The sequence below is a fragment of the Schistocerca cancellata genome, chromosome 9, assembly GCF_023864275.1.
Source record: "Schistocerca cancellata isolate TAMUIC-IGC-003103 chromosome 9, iqSchCanc2.1, whole genome shotgun sequence".
In the NCBI taxonomy this organism is placed as follows: domain Eukaryota; kingdom Metazoa; phylum Arthropoda; class Insecta; order Orthoptera; family Acrididae; genus Schistocerca; species Schistocerca cancellata.
The window spans coordinates 401,574,361-401,596,596 of record NC_064634.1 but is presented as its reverse complement, the minus strand read 5'-3'; the positions used below and the strand labels follow the sequence as shown (position 1 = coordinate 401,596,596).

General features: G+C 38.8%; 1 protein-coding gene across 1 annotated transcript in view; it reads left to right on the top strand.

Moving 5' to 3' along the window:
* Window positions 1-21,956, top strand: part of LOC126100696 (periodic tryptophan protein 1 homolog) — a 58,606-nt gene extending 36,650 nt beyond the window's left edge. The window contains exons 6-11 of the mRNA XM_049911311.1: window positions 2,522-2,696; window positions 3,721-3,879; window positions 7,485-7,593; window positions 9,083-9,173; window positions 12,231-12,464; window positions 21,515-21,956. Of these exons, the coding sequence (XP_049767268.1) occupies window positions 2,522-2,696; window positions 3,721-3,879; window positions 7,485-7,593; window positions 9,083-9,173; window positions 12,231-12,464; window positions 21,515-21,843 (1,097 nt within the window). The 3' untranslated portion in view covers window positions 21,844-21,956. The remainder of the gene's footprint in view (window positions 1-2,521; window positions 2,697-3,720; window positions 3,880-7,484; window positions 7,594-9,082; window positions 9,174-12,230; window positions 12,465-21,514) is intronic.
* The last annotated feature ends 280 nt before the right edge of the window (window positions 21,957-22,236 follow it).

Below are 22,236 nucleotides of genomic sequence, written 5' to 3'. Positions count from 1 at the left end.
ATATTACCAACATTTGTTTATAGAGAATGAGATATTTCAGATTCTGAGAGCTTATCAGAAGATCTCAGCCATCTGTTCTTCAGAACAAGTACTTTGAGAAGCAGGTTCCCCATGCTTTTCGATCAGCACACATTGAAATTCATGAGCAGTCAGAGAATATATAGAACTCAGGGTGATTTTCTTGCTTTAGAGCTGGCCAGTGTGGCCGAACGGTTCTAGGCGCTTCAGTCTGGAACCGTGCAACCGCTACGGTCGCAGGTTCGAATCCTGCCACGGGGATAGATGTGTGTGATGTCCTTAGGTTAGTTAGGTTTAAGTAGTTCTAAGCTCTAGGAGGATGATGACCTCAGATGTTGAGTCCCACAGTGCTCAGAGCCATTTGAACCATTCTTGCTTTAGATGGTGATGTGCCCTTCAAGGAGTCGGGTTCTTCGAAAAACAACAAAATTTGTCTCAGGGTGATTTTCTTGCTTGAGATGGTAATGTGTCCTTCAAGGGGTGGGGGTTCATCGAAAAACACTGAAGAAAATTTGTCTCCCACCCATCAGCACAATTGCAAACAGTGCTGAGTTCTGTAAACGATGACCTCTTTTTAAGTGGATCAGGAATATGTAAGATCTCGTGTCTTGGAAATCATTCATTGGCCAGCCATGTCACTCTGTTAAAGACAAGTTCTACATAAGTGAGCGAGAGGTGTAATTTACTAGATACATTTTTTCTTCAATTGCATAGCCCCTCTATGCCTATACTGCAACTGTCACTTGGAAGTGGCAACACTGGGCTCGCATTCAGGAGGATGACATATGAACTATTACTCAGTCTCTAGTGACCTCAACATCGACAGGACATTAAACCATGCGCTTTCTTCCTGATACTGCCACCACTGCTTTCCCCATCCATGCCTTGACGTGCGCGAACTGCCATCATACGTGAATCTGACTATAGTGCACCGTGCAACCACAGTTGGGCTATCATTGAAGAGGAAGTCAACTGAGGTCACTTTGAAAGAACTTCCTAGCTTCATGTGTTCTAGAAAGGATGCACTGTGTATAAAGCAGTATGACTGGACTGAGATTTGAACTAACCCTTGAGAGAGGACAAAGGAAGGAAGGGTAGATTTTAGTGTGCCATCAAGATTGTTAGATGTGGAAGTAGTGTGCGTGTGTGTGTGTGTGTGTGTGTGTGTGTGTGTCCATTCCTACAACACTCAAGGAAAAACTGTCCTTTATTATCATTAGAGCGGCCAGTGGCTCAGAAAGGCATTCAGTATGCTACAACAAAAATTTGTGATTGCTTGCACAATAGCATAAAATGTAAATCTAAAATCATTTCTCCTGGACAACTCCTTCTATTTGTGGATGAATTTCTGTTTAAAAATTGGTAGTATGTAAAATATATTTTTTAAAGTGTAGCAACGTGAGTAGGACAAAAAGTCTTCATTAGTGTTACCACTAATCATCTATCATTTATACCTGTAAAACGACTCATTCCACATCATTTTGATAAAAAAAATCATTCAGTAATCTACGGAACTTGTAACTAGCTACCTACTTCGTCCAAGATGCTGCTGCGATTAGATTAGTGGGACACTACTCCTACTTCACATCAGGCATGCCTTAACTCCAGGTTTGATGTATCATAAAGGTCCTGAACAGTCCAAAGTCCAAATGTACAATTCAGTCTCTCTCATGTTGTAACTGTTGAAGAGTCTCCACCTTGGTCTGATGCTCAATGTTGCTGGTGCTGTTCTCAGCAGAAGATTCATTCAGACTTGCATTGGATTCCTTTACTGCAACTAGGTTCACTGTGGGGTGATGAACTTGTTGAACAACAACAATGAACTCTGAACTGTAAACTGCCAGCTAAGCTGTGGAGTGCAACTTTACTAAGTAGTGCAGAGTGATAAAGTGTGTCTGTGAAACGCTGTTCCTGTCATGCACCTGCGGCCAGAGTGAACTAAACAGCATGGATTGTAGTGTGGGGCACACTCCAGTAGCTCTAGAGTAGAGTAACTGCAACCATGGCTGAAACTTCGATTTCATTCAGTAAAATTAATTTTTGCCATATCCAGAAAACTTATGAGAGTTTTGAGGAATTTTCACATTGGTCGAATAATTTTTCCCTGGTTTCATCTTTCTCTTTTGAGTTCTGAGGCATACATTTACCTGACGCATTAATTTAAAATGTAATGTGTACATTCTAATCCCCTAACTTCAGTTACCAGTTCCACACTGGGTTCAGAAGGATTTTTCAACCTCCCTTCTGCTGCCTTTTTCATACCTGCTTTGCTCGAAGCTGCTCAAAGAAGACCCCTAGGCTATATTTAAGGAGTCATTATCTTTAGCTGCTCACTATTCTTATTAGCTATGTCCCAAATCCTACTGCTGTGCTGACTGGCTTGTGGTGCTGTACTGACTGGCTTTTGGGTTTTGTATGTCTATATGTGGTTTGCTGTCTAATTTACCACATTGTTTTTCAGTGGGTTGCAGACAGTTAATTGACTTCTTGCTTACTTTCACAGGTAACTTGTGTGCTGTTGGCAGCATGTCTCCCATAATTGATGTTTGGGACCTTGATATTATTGATAGCCTGGAGCCAGCATTTAGATTGGGCAGTAAAGCTAAGAAGAAGAAAGGAATTAAGCGACACGGTCATAAAGATGCAGTACTTGACATAACATGGAATACACACCTTCCGTAAGGCTGCATCTGATTTTTTAAATTTTTTAGTGGTACTACGCAAATTTCTTGAAGTACCCCTGCTATCAAAAAGTATGTGTGCGTGCATGTTCTCGTGCATGCACTCACTTGCTCACTTACACAATGGTACGAAAATTGATGCTACTAGTAGCTCACAGATATGATGCGAGGTGATGAGACAAACTGAAGAGATGAAAAGTGAACATTTTGAGGAGGAAGAATTGTAGGGAGAAGGGATTGGGCAATGAGAGTAGATATGGAATGACCATAACGTAATGAGAGATTGCTACATTTCCAAGAATTGTATTATATGTTGCACTCACTGACCAGGAACAGAATTACACTGAAAACAGTTCTTTTCCTCTCTTATTATTCTGAGATTCTAAGTCATGCCATACTGGGGAAGTAGTATTAATATTACGCAATGACTTGCTTGGTTAGTGATTTATGAAGTAGTCTAGAATCTAGGGGCAGAATTGAAAGTAAGCAGATTGTAAGGGCAGAGGATGGAGGAAAACAAGTGTTGTATCTGTAGTGCAGGCTTTACACAAGGCACACCAAGTAGTGTTGTATGGTAGAAAGTAAACGTACAGTTGAATACCATTATGATACAAGCATTTCTCTGTAGTTTGCTGAGTATTAACATGTGGATGAGTGCCTTTGGGAAGACAACACAAGGAAGTTTGTATTTGTGTGACATCAGATGGAATTTTACATCATAACTTAAATGTTGTTCTTGCTGCCACAATGTGTTACTTTTTTTATTAAATATAATGTACAAATAGACAGTATTCATATTATACTCCAACATAATGTTACGTTTCAAGCAAGCAACAAAAAAACTGCACCTTTGCTCATAAGGCTAGGCAGTCAGTGTGCAGTTACTTGTTATACATTTATAATTAATATACAGTCCTTATCCAACAAGTTACATCATTATAGGAATACTTCATTACATTATTTTTTCTCATGTTAGTGTAAACCTATGGTATGTTCCAATTCAAACCTTGTATGTTCACAGGCACATTTTAGCAAGTGGCTCAGTTGATCAGACTGTACTGTTATGGGATCTGGACAACGGCAAGGCAGCTACGACACTTACTCAGTTTTGTGAGAAGGTAACAAGCGTGAAATGGCATCCTTTTGAGTCTCAGCTGCTTCTTACTGGATGTTGTGATAAGTAAGTGTGATAATACAAATTACAAATATCACACCAGGAACAACAAAATTATATGAACTCTCTCTCTCTCTCTCTCTCTCTCTCTCTCTCTCTCTCTCTCTCTCTCTCTCTGTTCTTCTTACCAATGCAACTGTTCCATCATGTTACATATGGATCAGTTTCTCTCTTTTTTTTATTTAGATGAATAAGAAATACATTATTGAGGCTTTATAGAAACGTGCTTGCTACAAACTATTAATCATGATAACATATGCACAACATAGCGGACTGTATAACCCTGTTGCTCTTATTTCACCTAGAGTATTCAGTATTGACAGTAAAGTAAGTCTTCGTAGAGAAATGAAAGGATAATTAAGGAATGTGATAGAAAATTCTAATGTTATTGATTGATTCAGTTCTTTAGACGGTCGGAGTAGTATGTTGTAATGAAACTGAACAAGGTGATGTAGCAGTGAGATACTGATCATGCTTTTGGGAGGATAGTGTTTCAAATTCCCAGACAACAGTACAGATTCAAGCTTTCCATGGTTTCCCCAAATCAGTAAAGCAAATGCTGAAATAGTTTCTTTGAAAAGGATGTGGTTGCTTGTTACCCAGGGATAGTTTCAATGAAAAGGGCATGGTTGCTTGTTGGCCATCTCTAATGATCATGGTGTTGAAAGTACAGTAAATCCCACTTTTATTTTCCTGGAAGTAACGTTTTCCCATCATTCACCACTTTTTTTTATCACTCCCGTCAAATTTCTTATGCCAAATGGTAATTTACACCTGATTTTGCTTTAATATATTTATAATTTTCATGTGATTAACGCTTTATGAAAAAAATGTTTGTGCAGAAAAAAACTGATGTAATTGACATAAAATGATGCTGACATCGCATTGGCTGTCAAGTAGTGTTTATAAACATTACATGGTTAAATCTCTTGACACCAGGGTGTTCCACTCAGCGGATCTGTGATGGTAAATGGTTAAATGTTGGCTCAATTCATGCCAAATCTCCTGCCTCTGCCAAGCTCCACTCGGCATGGTGGCTGATGGGATTAACTAAGTTCGTTTCATTAATAATGTCATGATCAATTGCAACCATTTCCATACTGCTGCACATGTGTAGTTTCATGTCTTTTGCGATCTGTATTTAGCGTGTTTTGTCCTTTGGCCACTTGTAGCGCTAGTTGACACCTTTGCCGACTTTGCATTGCTCAGATTTTTTTTTGTTTCAGCACAGCACCAGTTACGTATTTTTTCATGCTTAGCAAGACATGTTTTGAGATAAAAAAAGTCTCCATGCAATATTTATGCATGTATTATGTGATGTTTCATAAACAAACAGTGTGATTGATAGTTTGATTATGTGTGGTTTTTTACTTAATTGACGAGGCTCAGTACCTGATAATCTCAAAAAGACAACTGCAGTGCAAGAGACACACATAGCACGTATGCAAACACCACACAAAATACTTATGTAAATATTTACACTTGACAATGAGAAAAAGTTTTTGAAACGTGACATGCTAAGCATGAACCACTCTCTTGTGCTTGCATTCACACTCACAATCCCCGTTCCCTGCTCTCCTCTCTGGTCTCTCTTTCCTCCCACATCACTCCAGCCTCCAAACCATGTTCTCTCTCTTCCACAACACCTTTCTTGCCCCATTTGGTTAGTGGACTTCATTATTTTGTTTTGTCTTCTCTAACGGCCTCCTATGATATTGTGATGAGATTTAAATTTGTACCAGGAATGCAGACCTTTACTTGCAAACAAACAAAATTAAGTACATAAATTTTTTGAGGTGATGATAAAAATCTTGCCAGCTCTAATGACATTGATGCCGGTGGGATGTTAAACCTACCGTATTTACTCGAATCCAAGCCGCACTCGAATCTAAGCCGCACCTGAAAAATGAGACTCGAAATCAAGGAAAAAAAATTTTCCCGAATCTAAGCCGCACCTGAAATATGAGACTCGAAATTCAAGGGGAGAGTTAAGTTTTAGGCCGCACCTCGAAATCGAAACAAAGTTGGTCCATTATAATATGAGACACAATTTAGGGCGAATGAATGACGATACAGCTACAGTAGTTTGGTTCGCGTAGTAAGCTAAGCAGTTAGGCTTTACTGGGTAGCCATAGCTATGCGTCAGGCGCTCCGTCCATAATTATACGGGTACCCTTCCTTTTTCACGTGCTTCGTCTGGTTTGGATCGATTGCTTATTTTTCTTTGATCTTATAAGTGCCGTTCTCTTTGTTATAGGTGTTTACGTCACTCTAAGCTGAAAATGCATTACTGTACTGTGTCATGCACTGTTTGTCGCATTCTGATAATCAGTGTTTACGGCCTGTCGCCGCTCGCAGCGTGGCTTGCTTTTGTGCGCACTACCGCCGCTTACAATTAAAAAAAGAAAGAGAGAGAAATCGTCTCATTAGCGAAACAATGGCAAGAGACTGCTATTTGTTGTTACTAACACTGCTGCTTTCTTTGACGATCAACAAGAACCAAATAATAGACTGCGTATGATAGAAGATGTTCTGAACGAGAGTTTAGCGAAAATTTTTCTGTTTGAAAATCTTTGCAGACGTCTCTTTAGTACATAACATTCTGCACAGAAATTAGTCATCTTAGATTTAAAAATCTAGTCAATTGACGTGCTTCATTTCTGACTATCACTATTAGGCATAAGAATAATACGAATATAAACATGAAATGATATGTATATTCTTCGGCGTTTGCTGTTGTCTCACTCTAGTTTCTTAGTTTATTAAGCGGACAGGATTTAAATGAGATAGCAGCAAACACGAAAGAATACATGGCAAAATGTTTATATACGTATTATTCTTATGGTGAAGAGAATACTGCATGTGATTCACAATTCATAAAAGTTCCTATTAGTAACCATCTCTTCTCATAGGTAGAAAAAATTCAGAACGTAGAGTTGGCCATATTGACAAACATCCCAGTCTTGCCAGTCGGATTTTCGTAGTACAGTACATTGAAATGTTGCTACGTTCGAAGACTAACAATACGGAATTTGTATTTACTTCGTTGGATAATGTATGAAAATGCAGTGGTCGAAACTCGGGGCGGAGAAAAAATTTCGTCTTCCATTGTTTTTTTTTTTTTATTTATTTATTTACTGACGCAGAGGTTTCGGCGCCAGTATTTATCTTTGTGCCTGAAAAGCATGCATGTGAATCGCTACATATATTCGACGGCAGAAGTTAGTTGTGGCGGCACCTACCAACATTTTTCAGAACTTCCGCTTACTTTGCACTCGATTCTAAGCCGCAGGCGGTTTTTTGGATTACAAAAACCGGAAAAAAAGTGTGGCTTAGATTCGAGTAAATACGGTAATATTCCTTATTTCCTTCTGTCCTTCCTTCATTTCTTTAAACCTTTGGCTACCCTTCCTATGGTCAATGCATCAGATGATTCTATTGCAACAATCTTGTTGTTTTTAACAGTAAACAAAGTGCACAAAATTATTGGACATAGTGATCTTCTAGATAGATAGATAGATAATCTAATTAAGCATATATAGATCCAGTTTACTATATTTTACCAGTGATTACAGATGTTCATCGCATTGTGTTGCTTTTCTTTTCTTTAGACTGGCAAGAGTTTATGACTGTCGAATTGACGATTGTTTCAAAGCTTGGGAACTTGAAGGAGAAGTTGAGAGAGTATTGTGGAACCATTTCAACCCATTTCAGTTTCTGGTAAGTCTTGTACTAATTGTATGCAAGGTGAGGAAAACAGTACTCATTGCAAATTAGATACGAAAGAGTGAAGACATGTAAATCTTGAAATATTTCACTCACTTCATAAGTCATACAGATTTCATGTAACACCTTGTTTCTCCTTTTCATCTCAGAATACATAAAAATTGCTATCACTAATGTTCAGTTACTTCATTCTTTCAAGTCCTTCCCTTAGACACACATCTCTGAGCCAAATCCAGACCACAGCCAGTCTTCTAACTCTACCTTTATGCAAGTAACTGTGTGTGCCAGCTCTGCATACACCATTATCCCCTGCATCTGTGACCTTTTCATGTCAAACATTGCCTCTCCTGGCATCACTGATCTTTAATGTCCTACCTCCTTCTTTATAAATGTGGTGGAATCTATCTTTATGTAAAGTTATTTGCTCAAATAATTTCGATGTGGCTGTGGGTACTTGTACTTATGTATGCACCTATTTTGACCACTAGAAAGAATCCTATCTATACAGTCTTAAACTGCTCATATGTTTCAGATTCATTAATGGTATTTTTATTATTTGAATCTATATAGAAGACATTTCATGAGAATCTTGGAACCTTTGCCACATATCAGTTTACCCTGTCCAGAAGGCCAGTTTTGATATCAGCTTCTAGGTGTCATACAGGTCCATGTAAACCTCTGTCCAAGTATATTGAACTTCTTGCCAAAATTTTCTGGCATGATATTTCTGCTCTGTCTGATGCTCAAAAACATCATCTGTCCCCTACATCTTTCACATCACTAATAAACAGGGAGTCTTCATAATACAAGAGGCCATTTCAGACTGCTCTATTATGTCCTCTATTAACACTTCATGTTCCATTTACAATGCCTTAGTACAAAGAGGGAAACATCTTCCCTGCATCTTTCTAGACCCTCAACTATGATATTTTACTACCCACCCAAATTGCATGTTAATCATTGCTTACAATGCCATTTGTGTCATAAGCCATACCCTTGTAAAGGACCTAAAGGTGCCTGACAGTCCGATGTACCCACACACCAACTCAATTGCAGTGAGCAGCATCTTTTAATCTCATCAGAGGTGAGGCTATCTACCATGCTGTTTGCAACTCAGCTGCAACATCAGTATTGCATAATCATGGATTGCTGTTGTGAAACTATGGCAAGGTTTAACTTGGCTGCAGAGTTGCCCATTTCCCCAGACTGCTTTTCTTTTATTTTGTCCCCAAATTTCTATACAACAGACCACCACCACAACCACCCTGCCCCCATGTGCATAAAAAAACATCTTCCTTTTCCTGTTTTTCCCTTTTACCTGAAAGACAAGTGATGATGGGCTATCCACTTAATTGTTGTTCATATTATTTCCACCTTGGTGGCCTGTTACTTTTGCTAACGTCCATAATTAACTTTCTTTCATACTTTTGGTGTTTAAAGAACAATATGAATGCAGTTTTGATAACTAAATGTTATTGTACAGGCAGGAACAGAAAGTGGAACAGTATATTGTGTTGACTGTCGTAATGAGAAACCGATTTGGCAGCTGGCTGCACACCATGGAGAAGTTGCAGGTAATTGCTAGTGCTGCTGTGCCATAAACTATTCCTTTAACTTTAATTGTTGATTAGTATCAGTTGAATCCAGAGAAAACTTGCTTTGTATTTGATTATATAAAGAAATAAAGAAGAAACCTTTCTTCGCATGTTGAACAACTAGAAATCAATAAATAATGCTGGGACAGAATTAAATTACTGTATTTCTAAGAACTCTTTATTCTGCCAGAGCAACTAAATTGAAAGGGCGTGGGGGGGGGGGGGGGGGTGTGCATTTCATCATTTCTGACATCATGTTCAATGAAATGTTAAACTACCTTTAAAAGAAGAGTCTGGTGCTTATGCAGTACTGAGGACGACATGAGAACTATGTTTGTTTTTGTAAATTCCAGGTGTTATCAAAAAGTAACAGGAATTTTTTAGTACTGAGGGTTTTATGCACCTGATTCTCATTTATTTATTTATCAACATTATGAAAAGGAAAGTTGCCAGTCACCATTTAGTGGAGATGCTGACTCACAGATAGTCACAACATAAAGACTGTCACAAATAAAGCTTTTGGCCCGTAAGGTGTTCATCAAAAACAGAGGTGCGCCGCGTGCGCGCGCACACACACACACACACACAAATGCAACTCACACACATGACTGCAGTCTCAGGCAACTGTAGCCACACTGCAAGCAGCAACATCAGTGCATGATAGAAGCGACAACTGGGTGAGGATAAGAGGCTGGGGCAGGTAGGGGTAGCAGCTAGGGGTGTCGGGCAGTGGTCCCGGGCAGCATGCAGGGATGAGGTAGAGAGAGGGTAGGGCAGCTATGAGTAGTCGGGAGACTATACAGAGGGCAGGGGAGTGGTGGGGAGGTGGCGGGGTATCAGAAAAGGAGAGAAGTGAAGAGACTGGGTGTGATGGTGGAATGGGGCCTGTACAATGCTTGAATGGGAACAAGGAAGCTGGATGGTTGAGGACAATGACTAACGAAAGTTGAGGCCAGTTGGCTTATAGGAACATAGGATATATTGCAGGGCAAATCCCACCTGCGCAGTTCAGAAAAACTGGTGTTGGTGGGAAGGATCCGTATGGCACATGCCTTGATGATGCAGTCATTGAAATGAAGGATACTGTGTTTGGCTGTGTGCTCAGCAACAGGGTGATCAACTTGTTTCTTGACCATAGTTTGTCAGTAGCCATTCGTGTGGACAGACAGATTGTGTGGTTTCATGCACACATGGAATGAAGCACAGTGGTTGCAGTGTATCTTGTAGATCACATGACTGGTTTCGCAGGTGGCCCTGCCTTTAATGGGATAGGTGATGTTTGTGACCAGACTGGGGTAGGTGGCAGTGGGAGGATGTATGTGACAGGTCTTGTGTCTAGGTCTCCTTACCCCCACCCAGCCGCTACTCCCATCATGCACTGGTGCTGCTGCTCGCATTGTAACTATCTGAGAATGCAGTCTCGTGTGTGTGTGTGTGTGTGTGTGTGTGTGTGTGTGTGTGTGTTTGATAAATGCCTTACAGACCGAAAGCTCTATGTGTGACAATCTTGTAGTTGTACCTATCTGCAACTCAGTATCTCCGCTAGATGGTTAATGGCAACTTTCGTTTTCATAATATTATTGCAGTCCATCCTGCATTTTCCATTGTGTGATTAATTTATTTTTGTATTTTATCTTGTTGGTACAGATGTTCCTGACGTACGTTCACATTTACAGTTGTTTTGAATATTTAGTTTATTGTTGACGATTTTGAAGCTTATTCATATTTTAGAGTGCTCGGTGAATTTTTACTTTCAGAAAAATGGAGCAAAGAATGTGTTTATTCAATTTTTCAAAGTGCAGCACTGCATTTGAAATGTTGATTGCGGCTTTTGTTGAATCTACTAGGAGGAAGACATGAGTTTACAAGTGGTATAAATGTTTCAAAAAGGGTCAAGAAGACAATGAAGATGACAACTGGCCTGGAAGCCCTAGCACTGATTATGTGGAAGTAGTAAAGAAAGTGGTTCTGGAAAGTTGCCATCAGAGATTTTGCTGATGATCTCGGCGAAACCCTTGGCTCGTGCCAAGTAATTTGTTCGGGTGTTTTGGGCATGAAACATGTAGCAGCAAAGTTTTTTTCCAAAATTGTTGAATTTTACCAAAAACGATGTTGCACACACATTGCCCAAGAATTGCTAAATGAAGTTGACAACAATCCATAACTTCTAAAGAAGGTTATAACAGGTGAAGAAACGTTGGCATATGGGTACGGTGTCAAAACCAAGGCCCAATTTTCTCGGCGGAAACTGTCTGAAATGCCAAGACCGAAAATAATTCGACAAGTTCAGTCACATGTGAAGATTCTTCTAGCCGATTTCTTCTATTACAATGGGATAGTGCATAATGGGCCCTGCCTTATGATCATGTGGCTGATAAGTAATACTACCTGGAAGTTATGTGCCATTTGCTTGAAGCAATGTGAGGAAAACAACCAGAATTGTGACAAAACCACTCATGGAAATTGCATCACGATAATATTTCACCTCACACCTTAATACTTGCTCATGATTTTTTGACAAAAACAAATCCATTATGTTGCCCTAGTCACCATATTTGCCAGACACAGTCCCCTGCAACTTCTTTCTGTTCCCAATGCTGAAGAGAACATGAAAGGATGTCGTTTTGCCACCATTGATGAGATAAAACCAGAATCCCTGAAGGAGATGAACACCTTAACAAAAAATGAGTTCCGGAAGTACTTCCAAGGTTGTAAAAAGCACTGGCCAAGTGTATTATATTTTAGGGAGCTTACTTTGAAGGGGACAAAGTTGATGTTAATGAATAAATAAAGATTCTTTAAGGAAAACAAAAATTACCATCACATTTTGATCACACCTTGTATGTTTCGGTTGTTCCATATCTAATGTAAAAACCAGTGTAATATGTCTGTTCATCATTAGCTTTTCCAGGCAAATTTCTATTTTATTTGAAATTGCTACATTTATAGCTCATATCATATCACTATATTATTTATTTATTTGTTTGCACACTTTTGTGCCATTTCATTGGGTTTTTCTTGCATGTTTTATTACAGGGCTGTCTCTGAGCTGTTCCTGCCCTGGCCTCCTTGTTACAGCAGGCAGTGACAAGAAAGTGTGTGTGTGGGACATTTCAGAAGACACGCCTGTACATGTCGCTGAGAAAACATACAATATGGGGGCTATCCAGTGTCTAGATGCTTGTCCTGATGCCCCATTTCTTTTCTGTGTTGGCGGTGAAAAGAGTGATTGTAATTTCCGTGTTCTTGATCTCATGCAATATTCTACTGGTAAGTGTGCACTTTTCTCATACCATCAGTGTAGCAGAATACAATGTATGTAAGCAGTGTTAATATATCAGAGTTGTTTTGGGTCAGGAAAGATAAGTTAAATTGCCATTGCCTTAAACAATATTCTTTAAACATTTGTAAGTTTAATTACAGCTGTTCTATTTTCAGCTACACTCCAAATTCATGCACTCCTTTATCTGATAAGCCAATTGAATTACTGTGTGTGTGTGTGTGTGTGTGTGTGTGTGTGTGTGTGTGTGTGAGAGAGAGAGAGAGAGAGAGAGAGAGAGAGAGAGAGGGAGGGAGGTTCAGAACCCCCAAATATCTGTCCTACAAAGCAGGCCACTGCAACTCTCAGAAGTTCTTGAGAAAATTGACTGAAGTTTTCTGACAATCTTTAATAACTTAGAGCAGTGGTTCCCAGACTTTTTTGTAACACGACCCATTATTTTTCTGGAAACATTTTCACGACTCAGTATATACTTCTGTATGCTCTGTCACTACAGTCACTACGCAGTAGTTAACAATAATATAAAAATTATATATAATATGAACCTGAACTCAGTATTGTGCAGAAAAATGCTTTACTGAACAATAATTTTGAAAATGGTGAAGGGAATATAATTAAAGGAAAAAAAAACAATATTGTGATGCATTAGAATTTTATTTCATGCAGATTATATGGAGAACTTGATGAGATTTGTGGTATTGTTTAGTCTTGGTGTTAAGCTTCAATCCAGATATAGAAAGTGGCATTGTTTGTTTTAGTCGTAAATAGTTTGCCGCGCAAAGTGTGTTTCTATATTTGAAACAAAAAACGTTTACATAAGTAAGTAGTTGTGAATTTCATTAGTTCCTTCAAAACTATATTTGCAAGCACTCAATACTCTCCCTTTAATTTGATCCAAAATGGGATTAGGCTTAATTCTTGAAATAAAGTTTTCAAAGAAGAATCACATGATAGTTCTATCAGGGAATTTTCCACAGGTGCTGAAAGTTTTAACTTTCTAAGGTTGTCCTCTTCAGACGCATTTCTTGTCCGTAGTAGTTCATCAGGAATCATTGGAAAGTAATGCCTACAACAAGAAATCAATATTAACCCTTTCGGGATGAAGCACATTTCCCGAAGGCAAAGCAATTTGGCAGTGCTGTGCAGATTCCATATCCCTTAGGTTTTTTTCGTCACTTATAAAATCTATAGTTTTTGACTTATCGGTGTAATTTGTTTTTTAATAAAACTTAAAACACGCTCTTTACTGGCATACAATTTTCATTGTTCCATATTGGGCACTTTTTGACTTGGCGGTGGTGTTAAAATAGAAAAAAATGAAAAATTTGTTTTACTTTTTTTAGTTGAGAGGTGATGCATTGAATTAGACATATTAAAATTAAAACTTCCTGGCAGATTAAAACTTTGTGCCCGACCGAGACTCGAACTCGGGACCTTTGCCTTTCGCGGGCAAGCGCTCTACCATCTGAGCTACCGAAGCACGACTCACGCCCGGTCCTCACAGCTTTACTTCTGCCAGTATCTCGTCTCCTACCTTCCAAACTTTACAGAAGCTCTCCTGCGAACCAGCAGAACTAGCACTCCTGAAAGAAAGGATATTGTGGAGACATGGCTTAGCCACAGCCTGGGGGATGTTTCCAGAATGAGATTTTCACTCTGCAGCGGAGTGTGCGCTGATATGAAACTTCCTGGCAGATTAAAACTGTGTGCCCGACCGAGACTCGAACTCGGGACCTTTGCCTTTCGCGGGCAAAGGTCCCGAGTTCGAGTCTCGGTCGGGCACACAGTTTTAATCTGCCAGGAAGTTTCATATCAGCGCACACTCCGCTGCAGAGTGAAAATCTCATTCTGGATATTAAAATTAGTTGTATCTTATTCTTTAAAATTTTAGTTTTAAAACGACATATGAAATACAATTTTCTCTCTCTTATGGGATGTCCATGGGAAGAAAACCAAAAAGTCCATTTGGAGGGATGACAAATTTGATCTATGTCAATAAACTGCAAAATTTCATAAAATTTGCTTAAAACAAATTTTACAACTTTAGCATATCGATTTTTCGATAGGCAACCATATTTAAGTCCTTTCAGTACTTTGCTACTTTGTGATACCTGTTGAAGCACTCAGGCACATGAAGAGAATGGCTGGACGGACAAGTTTTGCAACAAACGGGGGAGTGTTTCCGCCCTCCGGGCTTGGAGCGATCACTGCAAATGACACAGTCACCCTGTTTTCCGGTGTCCATTCTTGCGATAGCATGGTACAGGCCACCCCTCCTGTGTAGGTCACCAGGCTCAGAGCGTGGCCTCTTCCTCAATGGGTTTGGTTGAGCCCTGACGCCGCCCACAAGCTCCTTAACGAGACTCTTTCGAAACTGCAAATAACTCTTTGGTGCCTCTCCTCTTTTCTTTGCTATGATGACATATGGCAAGTAAGCATTGATAATCCTCACCTGAAATTAGCCAGAACAATTCCCCTTTTGTCAAAATAAAAATTTACTAAGTAGGCCAAGGCCTATTAGAAAAGTGAATCTCATACCTCAAATAACCAGAAGAAAATTTTCCTCCACCATTTGAGGGATTTTCTGGCAAAATGGTACGATGTCCAATAGTGATCGGCTCTCTATGGCTCCCATTTTTGCCGTGTAGTCACAAATAATTGATGGCTTCTGGATCACCTCTTCACTGCCTCCCCACTTTTTCTGGATGATTTCTTGCATAGCATCTTTGTGATGAGTAGATTCCATAATAACCGGCCTTTTGTCTTTCCACTCTAGAATATCTGCCACTGTGTTCTTGAACGCCTTCACATCGCGCTTTTTGAGTTTTGACAGCTTTCTTCCCTTTACCTACAAGTAAAAAAATGATAAATTTTGTACAGTCCTATTTTGCAAAATATTTAGTGAAATAAGCTAATTACATCGACTGGGAAACCTTTTCGATTTGCCATTATTGTCCCGGTTAGATGAGTTTTTTCTTTCTTCAGTTCCTCCGCCAATTGTAAGCTTGTAGAATATCTGTCGGTGTAAATGTGCCTCCCCTGAGCCGGACAATCTTGCTGTAGTCAAACAAACAAATGAAGGACGATTCGGGAGATAAGGGGAAGTTCAGAGCGCACCAAGAACTCCGTCCAAGGAGACCCATAGTAGGGCTCAAATGTTGAAATGTATCCTGTTTTGGAATCGGCCAGGACATACACTTGTAGACCCCATTTCATCGGTTTCTGAGAATTATAGCACTTGAACGCAATTCTTCCCTTGAAACAGATGGTAGACTCATCCACTGCAATTTTTTTCCTGGAGAAAAGTGCTCTCGACACTTGCTGTCAATGAAATCGGCAACATTCTTCACTTTTTTGGGCTCGAGTAGCTAATTTTGATGAGCCCCGAGTAACCGGAGGGCAAATGTGAAAAGCCCAGTTGCAAAAATTGGTCACAGAAAACTACTTCTGGAAAAGTGTCCTGCTTTGTTGTCCAAATCAGTAGAAAAGTAGGCTTTTATATCACTTTGTTCATTCATTGCCATGTTGAGAATTGTACCCAAAAAAGGTTTTATTTCCGTCAAAGTCACATCATGCCAGCCTTTCCACTGCGAACAGGGTTTCAGGGGGCTCATTTTTTCAATCTTATCACGGGCGTATCGGTTTGTCTTGGCCACAGTGTCATTCAAATGTTCATCAGGAAAATATGGTTGGAAGAAATCTAGGAAACTCCTACAATTTGTCACTGCTTCAGAAATTTTTTTCTCTTCGTGGCACAAAATTGATGTCATTAGGAAGCTCCCCTTTTCCTGTAATATCTGTCCATACACCACTGCCTTGATGAGCACCACTATTGGTGCCACTGCCATCATTCAAATCACCACCATCCTCTTCATTTTCTGCAACAAAGTTTTCCTCATTTTCTTCTTCATTTTTCTTTTCATCTTCCTCTTCATCATCTTTATCATCATCAATACTTCCTGACCACTCCTCACAATCATCTTCATCTACATTCTACTCTTCATTGCTGTCATTCAGCAAACTCTCAATGTCCTTATTAAATAAACGAGCCATAATTATGTGGCTGCTAACACAAAAATCACCACTTCATTCGGAAGACAATAAATCACTGAAGTGCAAACATAAACACAACTGCAGGTGTCACGCGATCTCCCTAGCAACAGTGCGACCAATTAGCAGAGTGCTGAGGGGTAGACTGGGAGGAGAGGGGTTGAGCATGCACCGATAACCCATGCTCTGCATGTAGTTCACATTTTTCCCAACAGGATGTGCCCCGTCTAGTGTCGATACTCCAAGCCAGTCCCTAGATACAGCACTGGGTGTGTAACGTGACAATCGGGCCATGTATACGGGCCTTACATCCCATAGCGACTGCCACATTGGGCCATGTATACGGGCCTCGCATGCTGAAAGGGTTAAGTAACACTCTTGAATAAGCAAACAACTATCAGTGGCATTAATGTGAAACTGTCTGATTTTTTTTCTGTTCGCTATGTGGGAGCGACCTAACTATCATTTTGAAAATGGAGGTGGTTGAACTTAATTGTATTTTTTCTGTATTGGGTGAAAAACAATAACAGGAAAATTATAAACATGTTTAATAAGGAATACTTCAAATCTAAATGATTTCTAGTAAAATTATTTCAGAATAAGTACCTGAAACTATAGGCCAGTGCTTGAAGATGTTCCTTCATGGCAGCTGCTGTTTCCTCGTTAATTTGCATTCCATATGTTTCTAAGAAATCATTGAGGTGTGGGAATGCACGAAAACAGCTCTTTTTCACTTTACTGGCCCAAGTTTTTTTAATAGTTGGTTCTATTTTATCTTGGAAATAGAACTTGTGGACATCCTTCCCTTGCAGCGATAAATTGAGGCTATTAAGAGCACTGGATATGTCACCCAGATATGAAAGACGTATTAGCCAGTTTTCCTCATTTAACATGTCCAAGAAACTGCTCACAGATTTTGGATCACTTTTGTGCTCCAACAGGAAGATTGTCAGCTCATCTCAAAGCTCAAATAGTCTTGATAGCACATTCCCTCCTGATAACCAGCATACTTCACAGTGAAGGAGAAGTGTTTTGTGTTCACTGCCCACCTCAGCATACAGTGTGGCAAACAATCTTGAATTTTGAGGTCTAGATTTAATGAAATTCACAATTTTCACCACATCATTAATGATTTTCTTTAGGCTTTCAGACTGACCTTTACGTACAAGAGCCTCTCTGTGTGGGCTACAGTGAGTCCACTGAACAGAAGGGGCAAGTGCCCTAACTTTGGCAATAAAATCTGAGTAAACAGACATAGCATGGGCACCATCAGTCATCAGTGCAACACATTTTGTCCACTCTATTTCAGTTTTAACCATAAAGCCATCAAGACATTAAAAAAATTCTTCCCCTATTTTTGTCATTGGCAAACATTTACAAAAGAGCATTTCTTCTTCTATACTACCATTAAATTCAAACGTAACAAAAGCTAAAAGAATAAACTCATCAGTTATATCTGTGCTTTCATCAAGCTAAAGTGAAAAATAGTCACTTTGCTTAAAAACTGGGATCATGGACTGTTTTACAAATTCTGACATTTCATTGATCCTTCTCTTTACCATTGTGTTTGATAGGGGTATTTCATCAGTTAGTCTTTCGATGAATTTTGCTAAATAAAGCATCGGATATCATTTTGGCCACTGGTAAAATAATATCCTCTCCTATGATGTGAACTGCCCCCATTTTGGCTATCAATAATGACAGTCGATATGAAGCGATTGTAACTTGCTTATTTTGTTCCCCAGAATTAGATTTTGTCATCACTGATTTTGATTTTAAAAATTCTCGTTTTTTGTTTTGGAAAAAATTGATTGACTTACTTACGTATTCTGGATGTTTCTTTGATAAATGCCTTTTCAGTTTTGAAGGTTTCATACACTCATTAGTAAGTACCTCAAAGTTCACAACACACTGAGGAAGCATCTCTTGATCTGTGCGAGAAAACACAAACCAATATTTCAAATAACCATCATTGTATTTACGAAAGCAAAATTTTGCCTATTTCTGGAAGGAGTTCAACCCACTAACACAGGCACCTTTAGGTGTATTACATGATTCACTGGTACGGGATGTGGAAGGTTCGTCGTAATTACTTGAAGTCTGTCTTTTACAGCAAGATCCCGTTTTAATCCACACATCCATAGTGAAATAAAATGAAGCAAGTGGCCACAATAAACACGCATGCACACACTATACCAACAAACAAAGCATGCACTCACAGTCAGGAGTCACATTGTTGCAAGTGGAAGGGAAAGTGTGTTGCATTATCGCAATTACCAATGAGTCCTGGTGCCTGTGCTGTTCTCGTTTCGCCCAGAGCACATATTAAGCCGCAATAGTTTATCGCTTAGAATGATTTGGTATATAACTGTTCAGATTATAAAACTTTCCTCTTGAAATAAGATTTCGTGTTTTCAGTCGGTAAGATATTTTACTTAGGTATTTTAAATATCATCTGGCGACCCACCTGAATAGGTCTCGCAACCTGTTAGTGGCTGCGAAGTAGAATTTTTACCAGCCATGTGTGCATGAAGTTCAATTCACGACTGATACATATTTTTAAACAAAGAAACGTGTTCTGTGAGCATTTCCATGAAGCCTAAAATATATAAAGATGAAAAAATAATTCATTATGATTTTTTAATTCAAACAATCTTTATTAAGTGTTTTATAAACTACAGTTAATTAAGAATTTATATTTGCAATGAAGCCATATTTTTGAGTGCAGTATATAATTAGAAATAAGAAGACATGTGCTCTCCTTGTCAAATAATAGTGTACATGGATTTGGACTGTAGTCATTCTTCATAAAAATGGCTATTATGTATGTATTAAATAGCATATATTTGATGAATTTTATATTAAAATGGTGTAGGTATTCAAACTAAATAGAAAAAAGACAAGAAAAATAGTGACAAAAATGAGACTTGATCCAGTGATCCCCATACTTCACTGAAACACTCACAGAATGTGCATTTGACTGGAATCCAACACAAAGCGTCAACATGGCAGGTGACCTTTTTACCGCAGGGCCATAAGACTCATTGGAAGACTGAGCTTATTACCATTACATTGAGCTGTAGTTTCTATATTAAGGATGCTTGGGAAAACTTAAGTTTTCTCGGGAATCTTTTAGAGTTGTACTGAACTGCTTCGACCGATGGATATTTGAGTTTTGAACTTCATTTATCATAAATATAAAAAATTACAAAAATATGGTTGTCATGTGGGTCTCTTTGTGTGTGGTGAATGAGGGAGAAGTATATCTGTTTTTATGTTGCTGATATAATGTGGAAGGGGAGGGGGGGCTCTAGGTAAGTTCTTTCTCAAGTTATGTTCACCCCTGTTTTATTCCAGTTAAATAGCGAAAGATTTTAGAATCAGTAGTTACACACAAAGACGCATAGATTGAAGTGTAAAAGTGTCTTATCTGAGAAGGTAGAAAGGAAAGGAGAATTGAAGTATTTGCCAATAAATTTGTTCAAGCATTTGGGGCATGTGGGAGATTGGACAGGACATAAACTGGTATAGCAATGTAACAAAATTTTGTTTCTTAATTTTACAAGCAATGGCAAGCACAGCTGACAATAAGTTGAAATAACTGGATGTAGGAGTGTAGTGTAGATGTTGTTAGACAACAAGCAGAAAAAATGAGGACATAAAATGACAAATTGGATAACAAAAGAAAGAACGAAAACTTTCGAGGTTCAGCCCCTCAGAAAATCAGAAGGGGAGGTGGTTGGTTTTTTTTTTGGGGGGGGGGGGGGGGGGGCGCTCAAGAGTAAGCTTTAAAAATGGAATTAGGGCTCAGTGTGATGGCAGGTACGAAATGAAGAAAACAGGGACCTAAGAAAGAAATAGACAGCAACGGAAAGTATTAGGTAACTGAAACTGAAAGCAATTTCTGTAACATCACATCCCCAGAGCATTATTTTTTGCATAAACCCACCTCTTCGTATAGTCAGGGGGGTCTTGTAATTAATTGTATCACTGGCAACCACCCTTGTGGGTGGGATTGGGTCATCCCACTGTCAGATAAAATATCCACACTTGCAATATGCTACAAATATAATGGGAATCATTGTGGGACCTGCTTCAGTAGAAATACATAAGATATATGGAGGTAGAATAACTGGATTATATAACAGAATATGGGGTAGCAGTTACCTCCTTTAGGCTGAACTGATTTTATATTCACCATTGTTTTTCCAGTTACATTGATTTGTCTTAAGACTATACAGTAGTGCCTTTAGAGCCAATTACTGTTCCCATCTCCCTTGAAGGAAAGAAAACTCCAACCTGAAGTCATTAAAGGCTGTGTGGAATACCTGTAAAAATACACAGTTGTCAACAGCATTATTATACAGTGTGTCTCAGGAGGAATGGTCAATATTTCAGGGCTATGACAGGAATGACCACCCAAAATAAATAAAAAAAAGTGTGGTACACATGGGCTGTAAAATGCTTTTCTTGAGAGCTATGAGGACTTGTCCAGTACAAAAAATGTTTCCCTGTGTTCAAACTCTTAAAGAGTGCATTTTAGAGCCCATGTTTACCAGACTTTTTTGCTCCAAATGGGCATTCCTGTCATATTCCTGAATAATGACCATTTCTCCTGGGTACCCTTTTTACTATATCCTCTAATTGTCATAGAGTGTGCTTAGTAAAGCAGATACATCAAAACAGGTATAGATCATTGAACCAACCGCTTATGTTGCTGATGTCCGTTTGTACAGTTACTCTTTCAGTAGTATTCCACATGACTTAGGCATTGGTGAAATGTTTACTGAAGAAGTGTTACCCCTGTGCTATGAATGAGATACACAAAGAATGTGTGTAAGTTTATAATACAACATGCACCTATAATTTAAAGTATTAACATAAGCATATTAGTGCAAATAACAAAAACCTCTAGGTATTAAGTAATGATTTGGTGCATATTAATCATATGAAGCATTATATATCAGTTGGTCTCATTTGTGTGTTTTAGTGGAAAAGAGATTTGCTTCAAGACCTTTGCTGCAAGCTGTTCCAGAAAAGGAATCTGACAGTACTGAGGTCAAAACTGAAACTGAAGAAGGCTCAGTTGGAAAGAAATCATCTTCAGGAACATTATTCTCATCTGTGTCAAATAAGGCATCCAAAAGTATGTTTTCCAAAAGTGAAACTGAAGAAACTATGGATGTCTCGGAGACACCAGTAACTGCATTAGCTGCTCTTTCTCTAGATAACACCAAAACATGGGAGAAACCTTCAACGAGTTATAAGCCTGGAAGCGCCAAGAAAAAGGGTTTGAAATCTAAGAAAAGAAAGAGATAGTAGCTGTAGACAGTTATCTGTGTGCTTGTTTTGTACATTGTCCTGTTATATTGTAGCCCCTAAAGCTACAGTCGTGCTTGTAATTTATTAATAAATAACTTTGTTAAAATTAATGTATTGTAAGTTATTCATACATTAATACTCCCTTCAAAACTTAATAACTATTCATCCATGAGACTTCAAGATACTTTAAGGTTTTAACTTCAATAGAGGCTACTGTTGATTCTTCTGTCTACCATAACATCACGTACCAAATTGTGTTGTGGTAGTATTTATTATATATTTCAGATAAGCTGTGCAAATGCCATTATGTTTTATTAAAATAGTCTTATATTCTTTCACAAAAGCTAGTAATTCGTATCTCAACTATCTGCGCATTGTTGTTATAGATTT